The 24904-nt window shown below is 44.3% G+C and overlaps 1 protein-coding gene across 8 annotated transcripts in view; it reads left to right on the top strand.

Annotated features, from left to right (window-relative positions):
• sertad2b (SERTA domain containing 2b) overlaps positions 1–24904 on the top strand; it is a 138420-nt gene that overhangs the window by 92033 nt on the left and 21483 nt on the right. For 5 of the 8 annotated variants that reach the window (XM_070888765.1, XM_070888762.1, XM_070888766.1 and 2 more), the window contains exon 2: positions 8014–9631. The exons of the other annotated variants lie outside the window; for them this stretch is intronic. In XM_070888765.1, the coding sequence (XP_070744866.1) occupies positions 8018–8926 (909 nt within the window). In that variant the 5' untranslated portion in view covers positions 8014–8017 and the 3' untranslated portion in view covers positions 8927–9631. Of the gene's footprint in view, positions 1–8013; positions 9632–24904 lie in introns of those variants that run through there. 8 annotated transcript variants of the gene reach the window in all.

Genomic DNA, 24904 nt, shown 5'->3' with positions numbered 1-24904 from the left:
CACATGCTCGGTGTCCACAACATAGCTTCTGCCTCACCAGCTAAAGTTAATTCCCCTCCTGCAGAACATTTACTTCAGGGCCATGTCTTTGGGTGCAGGATTTATTGATGCCATTCACAAGAATCTGTGGATCCACATGTCTCTTGTGAATCTTGACTTCACGTATGCCCTCCAGCAGTGAAGGTATGAGTACCATCAGTTATCCAACGATTGTGCTTCAATCACAGAACAAACACCATCAGTGACATCGACCTTTAATAATCATCAGTGGTTGGTTGAGTCTTTTAGTTCAATGGAAAACATTTGGTGGCATCTGAATGGATAACATGGTTATGTGAAGCACAATCCTGATCCATTTTATTATCAGGGTTTTGCTCATCCATCCTTCACTCTCTAGCTAGAGAGTACCCCTTAAGAATTTTATTTTCCAAATTCTTGAATCAATTTGGTGCCTTTTGTGACCGTGATGCATTTGCACAACATGTAAATGTGAGTGGAGCCTTTTTTAGCATTTCCGATCAAGGAAGATTCAAAACCTTGTATTTTGAGCAGCTTTGATCTTTGAAACTGGAGACGATTTCTCTTCAGCAGGAAGTTTCTGTACATCACCCAACAGACATGCTATATTGCTGGAAGAATCTCTCTCCTCCCATCTCTCCTTTATCTCATGTCCTGGTGCCCAAGCTTTCAGCCAGAGATGTAGCTGTAATTCTGTGTTAGATTATGCTTAACCCAACTCCTTGCCATTCACTTTAATTCATGCCAGCACACTTTCCTGTGGAAATACTGCTGGTTACCCATGCTTACACACTTTCCTTTTGCAGAACGCTCTCCAGTGACTATTTCCATGAGCATTGTACTCTTTTCTTGAGCTCACTGTAGAACGTAGCCAGCTAATCTATGTTAACTATTTCAAAAGCCAGCAATAGTGGTGGGTGATTTATACCCAGATATGTTTGCTAAAATTCATGGCCAAAAGGAGTGTGACAGTGCACGTAGGGGTGTCCAGAATTTGTTCGACGTTCTGTGTTTGAATAGAAGTCAGCAACAACAACTTGTATTTATATAGCGCCTTTAACGTAGTGAAACGTCCCAAGGCGCTTCACAGGAGTGTTATGAGATAAACAATTTGACACCGAGCCACATAGGCAGAAATTAGGGAAAGTGACCAAAAGCTTGGTCAAAGAGGTATGTTTTAAGGAGCATCTTAAAGGAGGAAAGAGAGGCGGAGAGGGTTAGGCAGGGAGTTCCAGAGCTTGCAGCATAGGCAACAGAAGACATGGCCACCAATGGTTGAGTGATTATATTCTGGAATGTTTAAGAGGGCTGAATTTGAGGAACGCAGACATCTTGGGGCGGGGGGGAGCGTTGTGACGCTGAAGGAGAATACAGAGATAGGGAGGGGGCGAGGCCATGGAGGGATTCGAAAACGAGATGAGAATTTTGAAATCAAGGCATTGAAGTCTCCAAATGAAGTGATGTGTTTTTCTTGCCAGTGTGCAGGGCACATGAGCATTGCAAGAAGTGGATTAATCGTGCTCTAATGAGACTCTGTGAATATTGTTGTTAACATAAGAATTAGGAACAGGAGTAGGCCATCTAGCCCCTCGAGCCTGCTCCGCCATTCAACAAGATCATGGCTGATCTGGCCGTGGACTCAGCTCCACTTACCCGCCCACTCCCCATAACCCTTAATTCCATTATTGGTTAAAAATCTATCTCTCTGATTTGAATACATTCAATGAGCTAGCCCCAAATGCTTCCTTGGGCAGAGAATTCCACAGATTCACAACCCTCTGGGAGAAGAAATTCCTTCTCAACTCGGTTTTAAATTGACTCCCCCGTATTTTGAGGCTGTGCCCCCTAGTTCTAGTCTCCCCGACCAGTGGAAACAACCTCTCTGCCTCTATCTTGTCTATCCCTTTCATTATTTTAAATGTTTCTATCAGATCACCCCTCATCCTTCTGAACTCCAACGAGTAAAGACCCAGTCTACTCAGTCTATCATCATAAGGTAACCCCCTCATCTCCGGAATCAGCCTAGTGAATTGTCTCTGTACCCCCTCCAAAGCTAGTATATCCTTCCTTAAGTAAGGTGACCAAAACTGCACGCAGTACTCCAGGTGCGGCCTCACCAATACCCTATACAGTTGCAGCAGGACCTCCCTGCTTTTTTACTCCATCCCTCTCGCAATGAAGGCCAACATTCCATTCGCCTTCCTGATTACCTGCTGCACCTGCAAACTAACTTTTTGGGATTCATGCACAAGGACCCCCAGGTCCCTCTGCACCGCAGCATGTTGTAATTTCTTCCCATTCCAATAATATTCCCTTTTACTGTTTTTTTCCAAGGTGGATGACTTCACATTTTCCGACATTGTATTCCATCTGCCAAACCTTAGCCCATTCGCTTAACCTATCTAAATCTCTTTGCAGCCTCTCTGTGTCCTCTACACAACCTGCTTTCCCACTAATCTTTGTGTCATCTGCAAATTTTGTTACACTACACTCTGTCCCCTCCTCCAGGTCATCTATGTATATTGTAAACAGTTGTGGTCCCAGCACCGATCCCTGTGGCACACCACTGACCACCGATTTCCAACCTGAAAAGGACCCATTTATCCCAACTCTCTGCTTTCTGTTAGTTAGCCAATTCTCTATCCATGCTAATACATTTCCTCTGACTCCGCGTACCTTTATCTTCTGCAGTAATCTTTTTTGTGGCACCTTATCGAATGCCTTTTGGAAATCTAAATACACCACATCCATCGGTACACGTCTATCCACCATGCTCGTTATATCCTCAAAGAATTCCAGTAAATTAGTTAAACATGATTTCCCCTTCATGAATCCATGTTGCGTCTGCTTGATTGCACTATTCCTATCAAGATGTCCCGCTATTTCTTCCTTAATGATAGCTTCAAGCATTTTCCCCACTACAGATGTTAAACTAACCAGCCTATAGTCACCTGCATTTTGTCTGCCCCCTTTTTTAAACAGAGGCGTTACATTAGCTGCTTTCCAATCCGCTGGTACCTCCCCAGAGTCCAGAGAATTTTGGTAGATTATAACCAATGCATCTGCTATAACTTCCGCCATCTCTTTTAATACCCTGGGATGAATTTCATCAGGACCAGGGGACTTGTCTACCTTGAGTTCCATTAGCCTGTCCAGCACTACCCCCCTAGTGATAGTGATTGTCTCAAGGTCCTCCCTTCCCACATTCCCGTGACCAGCAATTTTTGGCATGGTTTTTGTGTCTTCCACTGTGAAGACTGAAGCAAAATAATTGTTTAAGGTCTCGGCCATTTCCACATTTCCCATTATTAAATCCCCCTTCTCATCTTCTAAGGGACCAACATTTACTTTAGTCACTTTTTTCCGTTTTATATATCGGTAAAAGCTTTTACTATCTGTTTTTATGTTTTGCGCAAGTTTACTTTCGTAATCTATCTTTCCTTTCTTTATTGCTTTCTTAGTCATTCTTTGCTGTCGTTTAAAATTTTCCCAATCTTCTAGTCTCCCACTAACCTTGGCCACCTTATACGCATTGGTTTTTAATTTGATACTCTCCTTTATTTCCTTGGTTATCTACGGCTGGTTATCCCTTCTCTTTCCGCCCTTTTTCACTGGAATATATTTTTGTTGAGCACTATGAAAGAGCTCCTTAAATGTCCTCCATTGTTCCTCAATTGTGCCACCATTTAGTCTGTGTTCCAAGTCTACTTTAGCCAACTCTGCCCTCATCCCACTGTAGTCCCCTTTGTTGAAGCATAGTACGCTCGTTTGAGACACTACTTCCTCATCCTCAATCTGTATTACAAATTCAACCATACTGTGATCACTCATTCCGAGAGGACCTTTTACTAGGAGATCATTTATTATTCCTGTCTCATTACACAGGAGCAGATCTAAGATAGCTTGCTCCCTTGTAGGTTCTGTAACATACTGTTCTAAGAAACAATCCCGTATGCATTCTATGAATTCCTCCTCCAGGCTACCCCATGCGATTTGATTTGACCAATCGATATGTAGGTTAAAATCCCCCATGATTACTGCCGTTCCTTTTTCACATGCCTCCATTATTCCCTTGATTATTGCCCGCCCCACCGTGAAGTTATTATTTGGGGGCCTATAAACTACGCCCACCAGTGACTTTTTCCCCTTACTATCTCTAATCTCCACTCACAATGATTCAACTTTTTATTCATTATAGCCAATATCGTCTCTCACAACGGCCCTGATATCATCCTTTATTAACAGAGCTACCCCACCTCCTTTCCCTTCTTGTCTATCTTTCCGAATTGTCAGATACCCCTGTATGTTTAATTCCCAGTCTTGGCCACCCTGCAACCATGTTTCTGTAATTGAACAGAAGCTGGCTACATTTAGATGTTCGATAGGGTTGAGAATCTAGCTGATGGGACATATTTAAGGGAGATAAGAGTGTTTTTTAGTCATTCCTGCAGGATACCAGGAATTTTGTTGTCTAGAAAACATTTTATCAAATAAGAGAAACGCTAAAACACAACTTTCAAATTAGATTTTTTTTTAAAACACGCTTTCTTGAGCAATGATGGATTGTAAAAATAACTTACAATAACACACTGCTCCTTTTCAAATAGCAGATGCAAAACATTACAATATTGTGGGGCTTACCAACAACGACTTTTTTTTTTAATCCATTTTAAAAAGTAGATGGGGAATCCCTGTTCCATTTGGTGACTGTTGTACTGTCGCTATCCAAGCAGCTTTCTGTATAATATTACAGATTCAGGGTGATTTTTCCCAACTATAGCTGGACATTTTTAGAAACTTACAGTGCTTGAAGCAGCAACGTTTTGTTTTTTTACTTCTAGTGCTAATTTTGGTTGAATAATTATTTGGTAGCTCATTAAATGCACAAATTATTAGCCACATGATTATATAGTTCATTAAATGTAAATATATATATATACCACAGAAGAGCAGGCAAATCACTAATTGAATGTGAAGTGCTTTGGGACGCACAGAGGATGTGCTGTAAGGTGCTATATAAATGCAATTTGCTTTTCCAATGTTCGGTAATGAGTAAATGTGTGTTTTACTGGAGGATATTCTGTTTTGGCACAAGTAGTTTAAATCAGTACTGATGGGTCTAAATAACTAGTCTGATGAAAGGGACAATTGATTCCCACATTGAAGAACCAATTAATGAGTTTGAACCATGTAAACTAACACAATTTATTGACGCCTTGTTGACTGTGCGTGTGTATACCTCTTAGTTTTTCCTTCATAGTTGCATAAATTGATATAACCATTCAATCAAGTGCACAATTTCTGGGATTGTAATTCGCAATCTTGCAGCAGGAATGTAATTCTGCATTAGTGACTTGAAGCACACTCAGTGTGCACATCCTCAGCAAAAACAGAACCAGAATTAAAAAGCATCTGTCACATTCTCTGTGCTGTGAAATGGTTTCACGATAATTGTCTAATTCTAAGTTTCAGATGACTCCTAAGCTTCAGATTTGTATTGTTTGATACCATCTGATCAATGTGTTATATTTCATCCGCATATCAATTTACTTCCAGATATCTATTATTCTGTAGTGACATGAAGGGCTTGGGATATTTGAATCCTGATTCTGACTTGGGCTGATAGACTGCTACCGATATCTACTGTTTTTTAAACCAGTTTTAACAATTAAAGATCAATCTCCCCCGCACCCACTACCACGCAACACAACTTGGCCTGTTTTCATCTGATTTGCGCACGTGTGTGTATCTGCGTGTGTGCGTAAATATTAAATAAAATATCAGCAGGCGAGTCACTAGATCATGAACAGAAACTTGGCTGATTCTCCTCGCGCCCCTCCCCCCCCCCCCCCCCCCCCCTCTCTCCGGGCACTGAGTCTAACTCCAGCTGCTCATTCCCGCTGTGATCAGTCTGGGATTCGAGCTTGGGACCTTCTGGAATACTAGGCGGTACCTTTCCCCACTAGAGAATTGGGGATATGTTAGAAACATAGAAACATAGAAACATAGAAAATAGGTGCAGGAGCAGGCCATTCAGCCCTTCTAGCCTGCACCGCCATTCAATGAGTTCATGGCTGAACATGAAACTTCAGTACCCCCTTCCTGCTTTCTCGCCATAACCCTTGATCCCCCGAGTAGTAAGGACTTCATCTAACTCCCTTTTGAATATATTTAGTGAATTGGCCTCAACTACTTTCTGTGGTAGAGAATTCCACAGGTTCACCACTCTCTGGGTGAAGAAGTTTCTCCTCATCTCGGTCCTAAATGGCTTACCCCTTATCCTCAGACTGTGACCCCTGGTTCTGGACTTCCCCAACATTGGGAACATTCTTTCTGCATCTAACCTGTCTAAACCCGTCAGAATTTTAAACGTTTCTATGAGGTCCCCTCTCATTCTTCTGAACTCCAGTGAATACAATCCCAATTGATCCAATCTTTCTTGATAGGTCAGTCCCGCCATCCCGGGAATCAGTCTGGTGAACCTTCGCTGCACTCCCTCAATAGCAAGAATGTCCTTCCTCAAGTTAGGAGACCAAAACTGTACACAATACTCCAGGTGTGGCCTCACCAAGGCCCTGTACAACTGTAGCAACACCTCCCTGCCCCTGTATTCAAATCCCCTCGCTATGAAGGCCAACATGCCATTTGCTTTCTTAACCGCCTGCTGTACCTGCATGCCAACCTTCAATGACTGATGTACCATGACACCCAGGTCTCGTTGCACCTTCCCTTTTCCTAATCTGTCACCATTCAGATAATAGTCTGTCTCTCTGTTTTTACCACCAAAGTGGATAACCTCACATTTATCCACATTATACTTCATCTGCCATGCATTTGCCCACTCACCTAACCTATCCAAGTCACTCTGCAGCCTAATAGCATCCTCCTCGCAGCTCACACTGCCACCCAACTTAGTATCATCCGCAAATTTGGAGATACTGCATTTAATCCCCTCGTCTAAATCATTAATGTACAATGTAAACAGCTGGGGCCCCAGCACAGAACCTTGCGGCACTCCACTAGTCACTGCCTGCCATTCTGAAAAGTACCCGTTTACTCCTACTCTTTGCTTCCTGTCTGACAACCAGTTCTCAATCCACGTCAGCACACTACCCCCAATCCCATGTGCTTTAACTTTGCACATTAATCTCTTGTGTGGGACCTTGTCGAAAGCCTTCTGAAAGTCCAAATATACCACATCAACTGGTTCTCCTTTGTCCACTTTACTGGAAACATCCTCAAAAAATTCCAGAAGATTTGTCAAGCATGATTTCCCTTTCACAAATCCATGCTGACTTGGACCTATCATGTCACCATTTTCCAGATGCACTGCTATGACATCCTTAATAATTGATTCCATCATTTTACCCACTACTGAGGTCAGGCTGACCGGTCTATAATTCCCTGTTTTCTCTCTCCCTCCTTTTTTAAAAAGTGGGGTTACATTGGCTACCCTCCACTCCATAGGAACTGATCCAGAGTCAATGGAATGTTGGAAAATGACTGTCAATGCATCCGCTATTTCCAAGGCCACCTCCTTAAGTACTCTAGGATGCAGGCCATCAGGCCCTGGGGATTTATCTGCCTTCAATCCCATCAATTTCCCCAACACAATTTCCCGACTAATAAAGATTTCCCTCAGTTCCTCTTCCTTACTAGACCCTCTGACCCCTTTTATATCCGGAAGGTTGTTTGTATCCTCCTTAGTGAATACCGAACCAAAGTACCTGTTCAATTGATCCGCCATTTCTTTGTTCCCCGTTATGACTTCCCCTGATTCTGACTGCAGGGGACCTACTGGTTTAGTATTGGATCCAGAGGTAAACCATTGTATGATTTGAAGCATTTTGTTACATGGCTACCAAGAGTGGCTCATTTAAATCCTTCTTTTAAATCTTATCTTCCCAGTACGTATTTAAATTCAGAGTTTGAAACTCTTGAACTGATTCATTGGAAAATATATTCTTTTAACACCTAGTTTTTATTTTCTTTCAGATATATGTTGGGTAAAGGAGCAAAACGAAAGTTTAGTGAACATGAAGATGGGGTGGAAGGCAAGGTGTCCCCAGCTGGGCAGGGTCCTTCTAAGGTGTCATACAACTTACAGCGTCAAACTATATTCAACATTTCCCTCATGAAACTTTACAATCAACAGCCCTTAACGGAGCCAAGTTTGCAGAAGACGGTATTAATCAACAATATGCTGAGACGAATTCAAGAGGAGCTGAAAAGAGAAGGCAGCTTGAGACCCATGTTCATTGCCCCGTCCCAGTCCAGCGACACTCTCAATGATAATTACAGAGAAGTTCAGCCTGCATTCAGCCACCTTTCTGCTCCTCCAATCCAAGCACCTAGTTTAGCAAGCACTACATCACCAGACTCCTGTCTGACACCAGCCTCTGTGCTTGAGGAGGATACCTTTAGAAGCTCACCAACTATTGAACTGGGTGCAAGCAAATCACCAACCCATTCACTGAAAGATAGTTTCTCCTCGGCCTTGGATGAAATTGAGGAGCTGTGCCCGTCTTCCACCACCGCTGACGCAAAAAACTGTAAAGGTGACTCGAGTGAGTTTGGCAGTCAAAAACCTGAGGAGATACAGGAGAACAAGCCATCGGAGACTAGGTTCACAGACTCATTACCAGGCAACTTTGAGATCACCACCACGGGCTTTTTAACAGACTTGACTCTGGATGACATCCTATTTGCAGACATTGACACCTCTATGTATGACTTCGATCCTTGTACGTCCAACACAGGATCGAACTCAAAAATGACTGCAGTCACGGCAGATGATATTTTGAAAACCTTGTCTCCATACAGTAACCAATCAGTGACTCCAAGTCAACCTTTCAAAATGGATCTTGCAGAACTGGACCACATAATGGAGGTTCTTGTTGGGTCTTGATATGACAAAAAAAAGAGACTAGATTTTTTTTTTTTTATACAGTTTATTTACAGATAACATTCATGCATTAATTGTTATTAAATGTGATGGAGTCACTGCAAATTTTACAACACTGTGCATGCATTTTTGCTTGCCTATATAAAATAGCAATTACACTAGTTATTGTTTGCTGTAGAGTTGGGAGTGTCTTCATCTGTGTATGTCCACTTGTAGAGTTTTAAATGTTATTTTATTAATCACTGCTTTGTTACTGAAAGGGTTACCTTCACAGACAGTGACCTGTATCAATTCTGACGCATTGTGCAATGTACACACTGAGCACAAAGGTTATGCCAGAAATATTATGAAATGTGTACATATGTTTTTTAAGGTAAGCCAGGCTCTGCAAGTCTCGACATTCTTCCTGTTGTCTTTAGTTCAGTCATTCATCACTAACTGACCATTGCTCTTTTAAACCTGCACTCTGGGTTTCTTTTATATTTTTGTACAGGATCAGCGGTTGATCACATTGTTTTCTAAAATGCTGTTTTTTATACACCGGGGATAGCTATTTTGATAGGACGTGCTCTCGCAAAACTCTGCTAAGTTCAGATGAACAAGGATAACTTGTACTTTTATACAAAAGAAAAACTGAATGTTCATGTGTCGGATGCAAGGAGAATATTAAAGCAACTGGAGTCTGTCGCAGGTGTGAGTGGGAGGGTCTGTAACGGGGTGAGTGAGTGGGGGGGGTCTGTAATGGGTGTGAGTGGGGGGGTATGTAACGGGTGTGAGTGGGGGGGGGGGTCTGTCACAGGTGTGAGTGGGGGTGTATGTAACGGGTGTGAGTGAGTGGGGGGGGGTCTGTAACAGATGTGAGTGGGGGAGGTCTATAAACGGGTGTGAGTGGGGGGGGTCTGTCACAGGTGTGAGTGGAGGGGGTCTGTCACAGGTGTGAGTGGGGGGGTCTGTAATGGGTGTGAGTGAGTGGGGGGTCTGTAATGGGTATGAGTGAGTGGGGGGTGTCTGTAATAGGTGTGAGTGGGGGGTGTCTGTAACAGTTGTGTGTGGTGGGGGTCTGTAATGGGTGTGAGTGGGGTCTGTAATGGGTATGAGTTAGGTGGGGGAGTCTGTAATGGGTATGAGTGGGGGGGGCAGGTCTGTAACTGGTGTGAGTGGATCCAGTACGGTACACATGCAATAAAAAAAGGTTGGGGTGGAGGAAATGTACTTAAACTAACTGCATTCTAAAGAACGGACCCTGTCATGAATAACTTTGATCCCTTTCCCACCCAGCATATTTACCAGAACCTTTAATAAATTCACTTATAGCGTCCCAATACGTTCCATGAACGGGTGGCTGAAAACTTTTGAACTAAATGGCTAACTAAAGGAACTGACACGCTGGCCCAGATTTTGCTGAAGTGGGGCATCTCGCATTTGTTAGTTCGTGCACGTTTAGGTTTAAAAAAATTTTGCCCACAAAGTTGCTGGACGGGCAAGCTGATAACAGCATGACTACTGTGACTTTGGTGAATGACGGGATCAATAGTCTATCTCCTTTACCAATGAGATTAAAGGATTGAGAAATAAACAGAGGAAGGACCGAGAAGGAGGGTGAATTAGAGTCAAATTGGGTACAGAAAGAGAAATAAAGAGATGGAAAGAAAAAATGGATTATAAGAGAAGGAAAAAAAGAGACAGGAAAAGTTATAATTTGACATTTTAAAAATCTCCAATAGTAATTTACAACCTGAAGGAATGAGACGCCATGCTTTTAATTGTTCACATTCTGGGCCAGAGAGTTTGATTTGGCAGTCATTAACAATTCTCACATCATTAAAAAGGTAGTTGCGCTGTTAATTACTAGACTTCACTTTCTGTGGACAGTTTAATGAGCAATTAATGTGCAAATGCAGCAACATTCTGAAACTCTCGGACAGGTTGAGGGGGAGATGCCGTTTTCGCAAGGCTAACAGTGGAGCAAATCGTCCAGCAAGTTGTGACGATTTGCAATTCATGGGTTATTTCTTCCTCGCCACAAGTTGCTGAACGATTTACGCGTCAATAACAGCAAGCGTCATTCAGACACCATTTCAGCACAATCTGGGCCCGAGTCTTGATTTCCCCCATTTATTCCCAACCCCCTTTAATCTATTTATACTAAAACATAACCGTCTCACCGCTACTCTCTCTGTACCACATACAGTTTACATCTTTGTGGCATTCTGTAACTGAAGGGCACAGGAAACCTATGCAATGAATGAAATGAAAGATATCCAATATCTCCCGTTTTGTCAAGAAATGTAAACACAACAACTTTGGTGCTATGTTGAAAGTTTTCATATCTGTGAAACCGGGAGGGCAGTTACAGTTCAGATCTAACCAAACGGGTTTCTAGTTCCACAGCTGGATCTGGGAGACGTAAATCCAGCCGTGCTTTTTACTTCTAATATATTGTTACTTGTTAAAATCACACAGTGTGTGAATGTGTATGCCTTTTTTTAATGTATATGAAAGGGGTTTTCAAAGCATCTCTCAACTACAGCTGCATTAGCTCAAACTATGAAATGCAGCAATATGCTGAAACTGTTTTTGCGCTGTGTGCCAAAAGTGCTCATTTTAAATGAGCTCCTAGGAACCAGCAATAAATTTTGATTTTTCATGTATTTTGAAATATTCTACTGTGGTCTGAGGAAAGTACCTGCTTATTCTCCAACCCAACCTTTTTTTTAAAAAAACGTGTACGCTATCAGTACTTCGCTGTTGCTAGGAGTGCTTTCTGTGAGAATGTACGCTTCAGTATTACTGTGACAAAGTACATGCCTTTTTGCTACATACTTGAGTAGAGATTGGCAATTGAATAAGCCTTCCTCAAGCCTCTGGAACTGAAGCCAGTCACATAATACCACTTTGCATTTTCGGTTCGACTGGCTTTTTATTTTGAGTTATTCATCCCTTTAGGCAGGTTTTGGAGAGGGGTTTTTCTCCGCCTCTTTCCTCTCCCCATCTTTTTTTTTACGATCAAGTTTTAGGCAGAAGCAGATCTCTATGCATGACTTTTACACTGAGTGTAATTATGTTTTCTAAAGCTTATGTTTATGCACAGACAAGCATATTTGTAATTGTCTTGTAAATTGCTTTGAAATGATTGGAATGCATCATGCTGACTGCCAAACTATATAATAGCATTCTAGGTTTTCCTTTGTTTATTTTCAATGGTACCATAGCAGTTGTGTGCAGATTACAACCTATATTGTTGCAATGCATATGGCTAATTTAGGAGTAACTCTTTAAATTAATTTATTTAAGAATTTTAAGTTATGTTTTATGTTCTCCCACATTATTATCTGTTTAAATTCTGCTCTTGTTCTTGCAATGGAAATGATTATTTGCAGTAACTGTGACTATATTTGGGTTTTCGTGTTGCAAATTTTAAACCTTTTATAAACAAAATGAAGGAACAGCCAGTAATTTGCTTTACTTGGCACAGTTTCCATTGATTGGAAGTAAAACGAGTCTTTATGTTTACAAACTGCGTTTTCCCCTCAAAACCAAGGGCAATGTGTGAATTGCAACCAGAAGTAGCCACTTTTCAATACTGGTGCCACCTTTATAGGAAATACATAAAGTATGGGCACTTTTTGTCCAGTTTGCTATATTATTGAGCTTTGATTTGATCAGACAACAAACAAAAATAATTCCTTCCTTCAGATAAATTCACTATGCAGTTTATATCATGTCTGATGTTGGGGATATTCAAACAAAACCTTTGGTTTAACCCTGATGTTTAATGGGGATATTTTTTAAAGCACTCAAAAGTGGCCATTTAGAAATTGTGCGTGTATATAAGATATGTCTTATGTAAAGTGTACAGTGTTTGGACAGAACTGGTAGATACAGTATAAACTAGAACTTGAGGACCATCGAGCAAGTTCACAGCAGTTGTTGAAAGATAACAACACGACAAGAAAAGAGCAGGCAAACTTTGGTTGTGAAGTGATATTTTCCCCATACCTTATTTATTCTGTGTAAATATATTTATTTTAATGTGTCGCTAACAGTATCTGCTAAATGGATTGTAATGTGTACAGAATGTATGTATAGTAGGAATGTATTCAGCTTTTGGAATGTACATTTGTGTGGAAGAGTGGAAGCCATATTCAAAGGTCTGAAATGCCCCGGCTTTCTCTGGTGAGAATCCTTAGAGTGCTTCTCATTGCTGTCAAGGCAGAAGCACTGTAATTTCCCACAGAGCCTTGAGCTGTGCCTTTTTCTATGCAATATTTCAAACATATACATCTGAAAGCAAGGTTACTGTATTCACATATAATTACGGACTGTAATTAATTAAATGCAATTGGACAAATGTAAGTGGAATTGAGCAGTCTTACTTTTGTAGTTTTATATTCAATAATAAACTGTAAAATGAAATGCTTTTCTTTTCACAAGCTCTTTTATTTAAAATGACTATACTCTTTAAATCGAGCTATGTCTTGCAATACCCAGATTGAAACTTGTATCCGAGAATTTTAAAGCACAGAAGGAGTTCACTTGGCCCGTTACACCTGCCCATGCTCTCTGAAAGAGCTATCCCACTTAGTCTCAGTCCCCTCAGCCATTAAAAGGTTTCTTTTGTCAATTATTTATTCACTTTCCTTTTAAAAGCTATAATGGATTGTGCTTCCACCATGGGTTCTGCTCGGACTTTCCATGTCCTACAACCCTCTGGTTTTTTTTTAACTAAATAAATCTAAACCCTCCTGTTGTTATTTTGGGATGATCTTGCATTTATACCCACTAGTTACTGAATCACCAACTGGTGAAAATATTTTTGCCTCTTTACCTTATCAAAACCCCTCATGATTTTGAAAATCTCACGTCTCCTGTTCAATGTTCCCTGTAATTTATTTTTTACGTGCGTGGACCCTTTAACTGGCTGTGCGGCCTATTCAAATCTTGGCACGGTTATTTCCATTGAAAAGCCGGTGAGTGGCCTGCATGGGACCTCCAGACCGCTGTGCGGCTCAACAGCAACGTTGCTCTCGTTTCCGCTGTTCTATTGAAAAGTGGCCCAGTTTTTCTACTCTTCATCATCATCATAGGCAGTCCCTCGAAGCGAGGATGACTTGCATCCACGCCAAAAAGGATGAGTTCACAGGTGTTTCAATGAAGGACCTAATATTCCAGATCCCGAACAACATCATGAAGGGTGGAACATGCCTGTGCTTGGATTTTTTAACGTGTGGTGGCCATTACACACCAGCCACCTCGCGAGCTTGACGGAGCTAGGTCTTGGTCCAGTGGCAAGGGTTACCCAAGACTAACTGGAGACCAGCTCTGCTGCACGGACCTAGTGCGCACACATATTGCAGTGTGGGCTGGCCCGTGCTGCCCCTGGGCCCTCACCTCTTCTGGGGTCCAGATTCATGCCTCTCCTGGGCCTTAGTCACTTCCCTCTCCAAACTCTTGCCGCTCCTTCGTCCCTAAACGACTCTTCGACTCTTCATAACTAAAGCATTTCAGCCCTGGTATTGCAACCAGTCCCTTCTGTACTAGGTTGATTCTGGAAATGAGGGGGTTGACTTATGAAGATAGGTTGAGTAGGTTAGGCCTCTACTCATTGGAGTTCAGAAGAATGAGAGGTGATCTCATCGAAACGTGTAAGATAATGAGGGTGCTCGACATGGTGGATGCAAAGAGCATATTTCCACTCAGGGGAAACTAAAACTAGGGGGACATAATCTCAGAATAAGAGGTCACCCGTTTAAAACTGAGATGAGATGAGGAATTTCTTCTCAGGGTTGTAAATCTGTAGAATTCTCTGCTCCAGAGAGCTATGGAGGCTGGGTCATTGAATATATTCAAGGCGGAGATAGACAGAATTTTGATCGATAAGGGAGCGAAGGGTTATGGGGAGCGGGCTGGGAAATGGAACTTGCTCCATGATCAGATCAGCCATGATCTTATTAAATGGCGGAGCAGGTTTGAGGGCCAGGTGGCCTACTCCTGCTCCTATTTCTAATGTTCTTATGTACCAACTCCATAACCTTGGTGTCCTTCCAAAAATGGGAGACCCAAAACTGGACACCGTATTCATAACTGATACCTATGCAATGATTTGCTTAAGTTTATCATTATTGCATAGGAACAGGAGGAGTCCATTCAGCTCCTCTTAACTGTTCTGCCACCATTCAATTAGATCTTGGCTGACCTGTAGCTTAACTCCATCTACCCACTTTGGTTCCATAATTCTTAATACCCTTGCCTAACAAAATCAGTTTGGGAATTTTCAATTGACCCCCCAGCCTCAACAGCTTTTTGGAGGAGAGAGTTCCAGATTTCCACTACCCTTTGTGCAAAATAGTGCTTCCTGACATCACCCCTGAAAAGCCTAGCTCTAATTTTAAGGTTATGCCCCCTTGTTCTGGACTCTGTGCCCCCCCCCCCCCCCCCCAAACTGGAGTTTCTCCCAACCTACCCCATCACCTTCAACCCCTCAATTAAATCACACCTTAATCTTCCAAAATGGAAGGAATAGGGGCCTAGTCATCACTGGTTGTGAACTCGTTGCTCCTGTTTATGAAACCTAGGCTCCCATATGTGTTTTTTTAAAACCGCTTTATCAACGTGACCTCCCACTTGTAAATCGCATTGTCATCAAGGACATTTTCACTCCAGTTTTGCCCTGCTGATCACACAATACAATGCAGGAGCTGATCGGCATACACCTGATTCAGCAGACCAATGGAGAACAATCGTTCTAAAAAAGCACCCCTCCCACCCCCTCCCAGACTGAAGAATGTGGGAGAACATTCCATATTGCATTCATTTGTGTTTCCAGAAATGGCCTTTTGTTGTCTCTTTGTAGCCTTGACAATTCAACACTGCTGAATTGTGACCCCTCTCTCTTGGGAACTGTATCGATATTGCCCAGAGCAGACCCAAATAAAGAGGTGGAACGAGGGTGGTCTAACCCACAGGAGCAATCCCCACGTCTGTTATATAAGTCAGTCCCCAGGCTCATTCTGCAGTACAGGCCAATGATACATGCGTCTCTACCATCACCTGGAGTCATTTTACAGAGATTCAGCTCCAGACTGTACCCGTTCCCCGATGAAAGTCTGTTTTGGAATGTGTGATCAATGAGGCAACCTTCAGGTTCAAGCATACAAGTTTCACCTAGGAGATTACCACAGAACTTGGGTAAACGGGTAATGACTAGAACTGATCTTTTCAATTTTAATTTAAATATCTTGAATGTCCATTCTGCATTATTGCACTTAAAATGTGTTCATTCACAGACAACACTTAATGCCCATCCCTAATTGCCCTTGAGAAGTGGTGGTGAACTGCCTTCTTGAACCTCTGCAGTCCATGTAGTGACTGTACTCCCACAGTTCTGAAAGGAAGGGAGCGCCAGGATTTTGACATGGTGACAATGAAGGAACGGTGATATATTTCCATATCTGGATGGTGTGAGACTTGGAGGAGAATGTGCAGGCGATGGTGTTCCCATGCGCCTGCTGCTCTTATCCTAGGTGGTAGAGGTCGCGGGTTTGGGAGATGCTGTCGAAGAAGCCTTCGCAAGTTCCTACAGTGCATCTTGTAGATGGTACACGCTGCAGCCATGGTGTGCCGGTGGTGGAGGGAGTGAATGTTGAAGGTGGTGGATGGGGTGCCAATCAAATGGGCTGCTTTGTCCTGAACAATGTCGAGCTTTGAGTGTTGTTGGAGCTGCACTCATCCAGGTAAGCGGAGAGTATTCCATCAGACCCCTGACTTGTGTCTTGTAGATGGTGGTCTTCTCCCGTATGGTAGTAGCAAATCAAATATCAATATCTAAGTCAGATATCCAGGCCAAAGCTTCCGGTGTAACAGCGTGGATATCTTGTAGGCTGTCTGTGAATTTTCTCTGAGGGCAGTGCTCAATGATATGCTCCAGGGTCTGATTAGGAACTCCACAGTCGTACGATGGGGATACTTTAATCTTCCACCTATGGAGAAGGTGGCAGCATCTACCATGACCAGTTCTGAGGCGGTTGATGATTGTCCACTGTTTGCGAGGAAGGTTTGATCCTTCAGGTTATACTGTGGGGCCCTCTGTAAGGATTCCATTCCGTAATGGGGAACATGGAGGTGGCAGAAACTCTGAACAAATATTTTGTATCAGTTTTTACGGTAGAGGACACTAACAATATTCCGACAGTGGATAGTCTAGGGGCTATAGGTGGGGAGGAACTTAACACAATCACAATCACTAAGGAGGTGGTACTCAGCAAGATAATGGGACTAAAGGCAGATAAATCCCCTGGACCTGATGGCTTGCATCCTAGGGTCTTAAGAGAAGTAGCGGCAGGGATTGTGGATGCATTGGTTGTAATTTAGCAAAATTTCCTGGATCCTGGGGAGGTCCCAGCAGATTGGAAAACTGCAAATGTAACGCCCCTATTTAAAAAAGGAGGCAGACAAAAAGCAGGAAACTATAGACCAGTTAACATAACATCTGTGGTTGGGAAAATGTTGGAGTCCATTATTAAAGAAGCAGTAGCAGGACATTTGGAAAAGCAAAATTCAGTCAGGCAGAGTCGGTATGGATTTATGAAGGGGAAGTCATGTTTGACAAATTTGCTGGAGTTCTTTGAGGATGTAATGAACAGGGTGGATAAAGGGGAACCAGTGGATGTGGTGTATTTGGACTTCCAGAAGGCATTTGATAAGGTACCACATAAAAGGTTACTGCACGAGATAAATGTTATGTCTTTAATACTCTTATGAATGACTCCACGAGGTCTAGTATTGTACTTGAGCTGTTGTGACCTTAGTCCCATTTATTGTAACTCCAGAGTGAGGCACAAGCATGGTGGGCAGCCTTTTATAATGGGCCCTGCACACCTATGCAGGTGACCCTCAGGTCTCCCACCACAGTGCCCTCTGGTGGCACACCTTATGTGCCTACACAGTTAGTATACATGGTCTACATACATGACATCACTTCCACTCAAGTCTTTAATGCAAATTGACTCGTACATTGACGGTGACCTGGGCTTTGCTCTTCCTGGTTGACCATTGGAGGGTCGCTTCTCGCTTGGGTGGTTGGTAGTGAGATTTGTTGCCAGTGGAGGTTCCCGTGGTTTCTGGTTGTGAGTCCATGACTACTCCATTCTCCACCCTGCTTCCCCCCACACAGAGATCATGCTAATGGCCCGTTACATACAAGTTGCATTCAAGTTCATCACATGGGTTTTATATTTACATCTTGGTACATTTGTTGGGTGGATTACAGTTGTGTTTCTTTTTGTGTGGTACATTTACATGATCAGTACAGGTATATCAGTACAGTTACACAAGGATAGTCTAGTTCCAGCACGACCGGATGAGATCCGGGTCGTCTGGTGGCAGTGCAGCGCCCCATGCTATAGTGGGTCTGTGGTTGGTTGAGCTCATTTTGCTCGAGTTGCCGGAGCTCAGGGCTCTTGCTGTTACTCCGAGTGTCGGGCAGGTCCAAAGGCAGCTGATGTGTCAGTGTCCTCCCTGTCCTTTTCGTTTGCAGAGTGTCGCTGCTGCTCCCTAGGAAGCGGTCTGAGCGAGTGAGCGTTTTGTCTAAGCGACGGTGGGGTTGCCTCGTCTTGTCTAGCAGTTCGCAGAGGACTGCTGACTCGCTTTCCTTGAGGGCACCATTGTGGGCACTCTCTAGTTTGGGATCCTGGCTGGTCCTGGTCCCTTTCGGAGGAGCCGTTGCGGGTGACCCTTTGCTCTTGGGCATTGCCGTGGCGGCAAGTGGGTTTGTGGGCTGCGCCTTTTCCACCCGGGTGGTGAGCGACGGTAGCCGACTGCGAGCATAGGCACAGTTTACTGTTTCTGGTCCGTGGCGGTTCATGTCATCGGGTGCCTGCAATGTTAAACCGATCTGAGGCAGGGTATCGCTACCGGTGCCTCTGCTCTCCAGGGATCATTTACTCTGCGGCTTGTATACTTCTGACAGCTGTGGGGACACTTGATGATACATCGTTCTGGTCCCGGGGATGCAGCTTACAGCATTGGGTAGCCCGCTGGACCTGTTTTGACCGTTAGGTGTTCGCCCGCTACATTGGCTGATTGCAATTTGCACCAGACATCGCTCAACAACATTTTGCTCGTTACAGCTGGACTTTTACATTGAACTGCTTGAAATTGATAATCATTCAAAAATGGCGGGTTGCCGGCATCCTTTAAAATGGCCTTACTACTTTTACCCCAATCATCTTCCTTGCGTGGAACCACGTGTCGTTGCTCCATTAGCGCTGCACCTCGTGGTTTGGACGCCATCTTTTCCCTGTCCATGATGTCGACTGCTGCAATCTTCTTTCCCAGGGATTCTGCCACTGAAGCTGGGAAGGCGCCCTTGGATCCAATCTCCCTTCCCAGGAGTCCTGCCACTGAAACCGGGTAAGTGCGTTCGGGTCGTCTCAGCCGGATCATCGCCACACAGTCGTGATGAGCGGTCTGTGCCTCGGGGCCTGCGCAGATCTGCTCTCCGGTGCCTGGTCCAACCAAAGGTGGGGGCTTGCTCTGCCTCTGAGCCCGGGGGATGTCGATCGCTGGAGGGATGAAGTCTTCCCAGTTCCAATGAATCTTCCCCATCCATCTTCTTCCAAGTAGCGTTGGTCCGTCACCTGAAACAATCCACAATGGTAAATTGTGCATCGCGCCATCATGGGATACACTTATGTCCACACTACCAACAAATGATATCAGTTCCTTGGTGTAGGTGCGCAGCTTTGCCTGAACCGGAACCAGCTTGGGTCGTTCAGCTTGATCGTTCCATAGCCTCTCAAAGGCTTCCTGGCTCATTACTGACTGACTCGACCCAGTGTCCACTTCCATGAAGACTGGAACGCCATTTATCTCGACTTCCATTATCATTGGAGGACAATCTGTGCTGCAGGTATACACTCCATACACTTCGTCCTGGGACTGAGCTGCCTCTCTTGCCGCCATCTCTTAATCCACGCTGGATTCACATCTATCTGCTGACTCCTCTTCAATGTGATAAGTCACAGCTCTTTTGCACATTCGCTGGAGGTGGCCCTTCGTGCTGCAGCCTTTGCACACATAGTCTCTGAACCAACACTGAGGAGCCCTGTGATTACCTCCGCAACGCCAGCGTGGTGCTACTCGACTTATGTTTGCACTCCTCGGCGGACTCTGAGTTAAAGAACTCGATGGCCTGTACGCTCTGCCCTGGGCAGATTCACGTTCAACAGTTCTGCCTGTGAAAGGTGCCATTCTATTTGCAGTACTTGCCGGGTTTGAGTCCTGAGAGTGAGTCATCATCTGCTTGTGCTGCAGCTTGAGGTCATGAACGCCTGGCTGATGCTGATCGCCTTCTGCAGAGTGACGGTGGTTTCGGCAGACAGTAGCCTGTGAAGAAGGGCGTCATGACCGATGCCAATTACGAAGACATCCCGCAACGCATCGGCGAGGCATGCGCCGAATTCACACGGTCCTGCCAGTCTCCAGAGGTCGGCAGCGTACTTCGCGATTTCCTGGCCCTCGAGGCAGCGGTGTGTATAAAATCGATGCCTGGCCGTGAGGATGCTCTCCTTTAGTTTGAGTTGGTCCCGATTTAGCACTTGCAGCTCCTCACATGACTTGGTCATTGTTTTCTCTGGTGCAAGCAAGTCCCTGACCAGGCCGTAGACCGCGGGCCCACAACTGATCAACAGGATAGCTCTGTGCTTATCTGCCAGCGTGGCCGGGTCATCGCCTACCAGGTCGTTTGTTACAAAATATTGGTCGAGCCGCTCTGTAAAGGCTTCCCAATCTTCACCCTCTGAGAACTTTTCTAATGCACCAACATTAGTCATTTTTGCGTGATAGTTCATAATCTTGTTGCCAGTTGTTATGTCTTTAATACTCTTAATGAATGACTCCACGAGGTCTAGTATTGTACTTGAGCTGTTGTGACCTAGTCCCATTTATTGTAACTCCAGAGTAAGACACAAGCATGGTGGGCAGCCTTTTATACTGGGCCCTGCACAGGTGACCCTCAGGTCTCCCACCAAAGTGCCCTCTGGTGGCACACCTTATGTGACTATACAGTTAGTATACATGGTCTACATACATGACAATAAAAGATCATGGGGTTGGGGGTAATATATTAGCATGCATAGAGGATTGGCTAACTAACAGAAAACAGAGTCGGGATAAGTGGTTTATTCTCGGGTTGGCAACCAGGAACTAGTGGGGTGCCACAGGGATCAGTGCTGGGACCCCAAATATTTACAATCTATATTAACGACTTGGAAGAAGGGACTGAGTGTAACGTAGCCAAGTTTGCTGACAATACAAAGATGGGAGGAAAAGCAATGTGTGAGGAGGACACAAAAAATCTGCAAAAGGACATAGACAGACTAAGTGAGTGGGCAAAAATTTGGCACATCGAGTATAATGTTGGAAAATGTGGCAGAAAAAATCAAAGAGCAAGTTATTATTTAAATGGAAAAATATTGCAAAGTGCTGCAGTACAGTGAGACCTGGGGGTACTTGTGCATGAAACACAAAAGGATAGTATGCAGGTACAGCAAGTGATCAGGAAGGCCAATGGAATCTTGGCCTTTATTGCAAAGGGGATGGAGTATAAAAGCAGGGAAGTCTTGCTACAGTTATACAGGGTATTGGTGAGGCCACATCTGGAATACTGCGTGCAGTTTTGGTTTCCATATTTACAAAAGGATATATTTGCTTTGGAGGCAGGACCTGGAGGTACTTGTGCATGAAACTCAAAAGGATAGTGTTATGTCTGTAATGCACTTATGAATGACTCCACGAGGCAATGTGTTGTACTCAAACTTTAGTGACCTTGGTCCTTTATTCGTAACTCCAGAGTGAGGCACAAGCATGCTGGACAGCCTTTTATACTGGGCCCTGCACACCTATGCAGGTGACCCTCAGGTCTCCCACCGCAGTGCCCTCTGGTGGACAGCCTCTGCCACAGGGGCAGGAAATCCCGGTCACCACCAGTTGCACCCTCTAGTGGTGCCAGCATAGTATTTACACAGTGTAAACCTTATTGATAGTACATCAGGTAACAAATCTCCAACTTATGCAACTATACAGTGACTACACAGAGTATATCTATAGTCTGCATGGGGAGCGGACAAGGAAGTGGAGCTGAGTCCATGATAGGATCAGCCATGATCTTATTGAATGGCGGAGCAAGCTCGAGGGGCCGTATGGCCTACTCCTGCTCCTATTTCTTATGTTCTTATGTTGCAGTTCTTCTAAGCATTTCGCCATCGGTAATCAAGGCTGAGGGGAGATCACTGAAGGGCTTTGGCGATGGTCCAAAATAGCCATTTAGATTTGAGACAATTTGGTGGTAGGTTGTTCAAATCGGCCTGGATCGGAATGTCTTTGCTGGTGTAGTGGTTGTATTCTCTGGAAACTGCATATTCGCGGCATAGGTGTGGTAGTGCGATGTTTGCAAGCATGGGCAGCTAATGTGCTGGTGTCGATAAAAGCGCAGCGGTGATAATTCTTATAGTAGAATTCAGCTGGACATCAACAGATTTGACATGCGGATAGCCATGTAGGTGATGGAAATCCTTGCTGTGAACTGTGGGTCAGATGGAATGTAGCCCCACGCGGCTTAAATTTGGGAGTGAGTTATTAGAAATATGGATGTTTTAAAAGCTAAATTGTCGCTGCACTGACATTCAATATTTACAACAACACAAACACTCTGTGGTAACCGAGGCCCATAGTAGCAGTCTCTTCCACCCAGCCTGTATTAGAACATAAGAAATAATAGCAGGAGTCGGCCCTGCTGCCCCTTGAGCCTGCTCCGCCATTCTATAAGATCATGGCTGATCATTGACCTCAACTCTCCTTTCCCGCCCGATCTCCATATCCCTTGATTTCCCTTAGATTCCAAAAATCTATTCCTGTACAGCTTCTTGTAGGTCCTTGTCCAGAGCGCTCTGCCAGTTTATTCTTGGCCTTCCACAGCCCCGTTTTCCTCTTTGGCCATGGTCTCAGTGCTTGGGTGGTATTGTGGATTGCTGCAGGCTGAGCACATGATCTGGACAGCAGAGGTGCTTTCACTCGGTAAGTTGGTTTGTTGCCTGTTGCTTTGTCCTGCTCTGATTACTCTCTTCATCATTTTATTTGTCCAGTTGATCTCGAGTATTTCTGAAGGCCTTTGAGGCTTGAATTCTCCTCCACCATCCCGCTCGGACAATGTTGGAAAATTCTGATGGTGAGCCCCGATTGCCGGCTCACCGCCCCGAATGGGATTTTCCTCTGCCTTCCTTGCCAGTACCACCATTGGCTACCCCTGACCTTGTCCAATGGCAGTGGGGGAGCAGGGCCTGGCTCTCTGATGGGGTTTCCCGGGGCCACCATGTTGAAGCTCAGTAGACGCTGGGAAACAGTGGTAAAGGCCCAGGGTTCCCTTCGATGGAGAGACCTCCTCTTCCTCCATTGGGCCCAAAAGATTTACCTGCTGTGGGTCTCAGTCTTGGCCGAGGCCTCCTGTAGGCGTGTTCCTTCCAATCTTCAGTGCACTTCTGCCCCTATAACGTCCTTCAGATTTAAGGTGATTGGCAAAAGAACCAGAGGCAACACGAGGAAACGTTATTTTACACAGCGAGTTGTTATGATCTGGAATGCACTGCCTGAAAGGGCGGTGGAAGCAGATTCAATAATAACTTTCAAAGGACAGTTGGGTAAATACTTGAAGGGAAAGAATTTGCAGGGCTATGGGGTCAGAGCACGGAGTGGGGCTAATTGGCTAGCTCTAACAAAGAGCCGGCATAGACACGATGGGCCGAATGGCCTCCTCCTGTGCTGTTTCTTTCTATTCACCTCTGATGACCTCGGCAGCATGGCTGGACTTCCCTCTCTCAACCTGGCAAGCTACCGCGTGATGGCAGGAGCCACACTGCGAGCCTGCCATGCATATCCAATGAGTTCCCATCCAGGATAAATGGGCTGGGACTAGGGCAGATACAAAGGGACAGGTAGAAGTCCTGTCCTGATGGATTTCTGTCCAGAAGCAAAGAATCCCTTCCCTCGCTGCTTGATTTTGCTTTCTGCAATCAGTCCATTATTCTCAAAAGCAATGAGCTTTGACCTGCTCTGGCTGATAGAAGCTTTGTCATCCTATGTATAGTCATGGAGTTTCCCATTACTATCCCAGGCCCCAGCACTTGCTGCTTTTTTAGAGGTTGGCAACTCTGGTTGGGCCTATTCCTGGAGATGCCAATACATGACCCTCCCCCCCCCCCCCACCGCACTGCGCCATTGGTCCATTCTCCAGGCTTACTGCCTTCCCACAGCCATCAGATAGGGCCTCTTTGGTAGCCAATTGGATTAATCCTGACTGTTAGTGAAACAGACGCTCCAGCCCTCCCACCATCACCAACCACCCCTGCCTCCCAACCCCCGCCCTCACTCCACTCTGCAATATCTTTACAACTAATAAATGAAAATGTTGAAAGAAAATTAATTAGAAAACACTTTTTTTTTAATGCCATTATGATTTTCTCCCGGAGTTGCAGTGACCTGGGCATAAATCTTCAATTCCTGGTGATCCCAGGGCAATCTGGAGGGTTGACAACCTCAATGTCTGCTCCACTGCCTCAGCATGGAATCGATGAATTCAATATAGTGGCAGCAAGAATCTGCAGCAGGGAGGCAGAAAACATGCTGAGAATCGCCCTGCTCACCATGTAGCAGCCAGTCTCAGTGCACGAGGTTTGATGGGCATTATGTTTCACAAACTGATGCAAAAAAGTTCAAGGTGAAAAATATTAGGTTTTTTTCAGAAACAGTCTCCCTCCTTCCCATTTTTAATTACTTAATTTTTTCCTTCAATCTCTTCGCTCCCCAGAAACTACTCCCATAATTAATAAAATAAAAATTGCATTTCTATAGCACCTTTCACAACCTCAGGACATCCCAAAGTGCTTTAAAGCCAATGAGGTACTTTTGATGTGTAGTCACTGTTGTAAT

Source organism: Pristiophorus japonicus, chromosome 9, assembly GCF_044704955.1.
Source record: "Pristiophorus japonicus isolate sPriJap1 chromosome 9, sPriJap1.hap1, whole genome shotgun sequence".
Lineage (NCBI taxonomy): Eukaryota > Metazoa > Chordata > Chondrichthyes > Pristiophoridae > Pristiophorus > Pristiophorus japonicus.
This window is presented reverse-complemented; position numbering and strand designations above follow the sequence as displayed.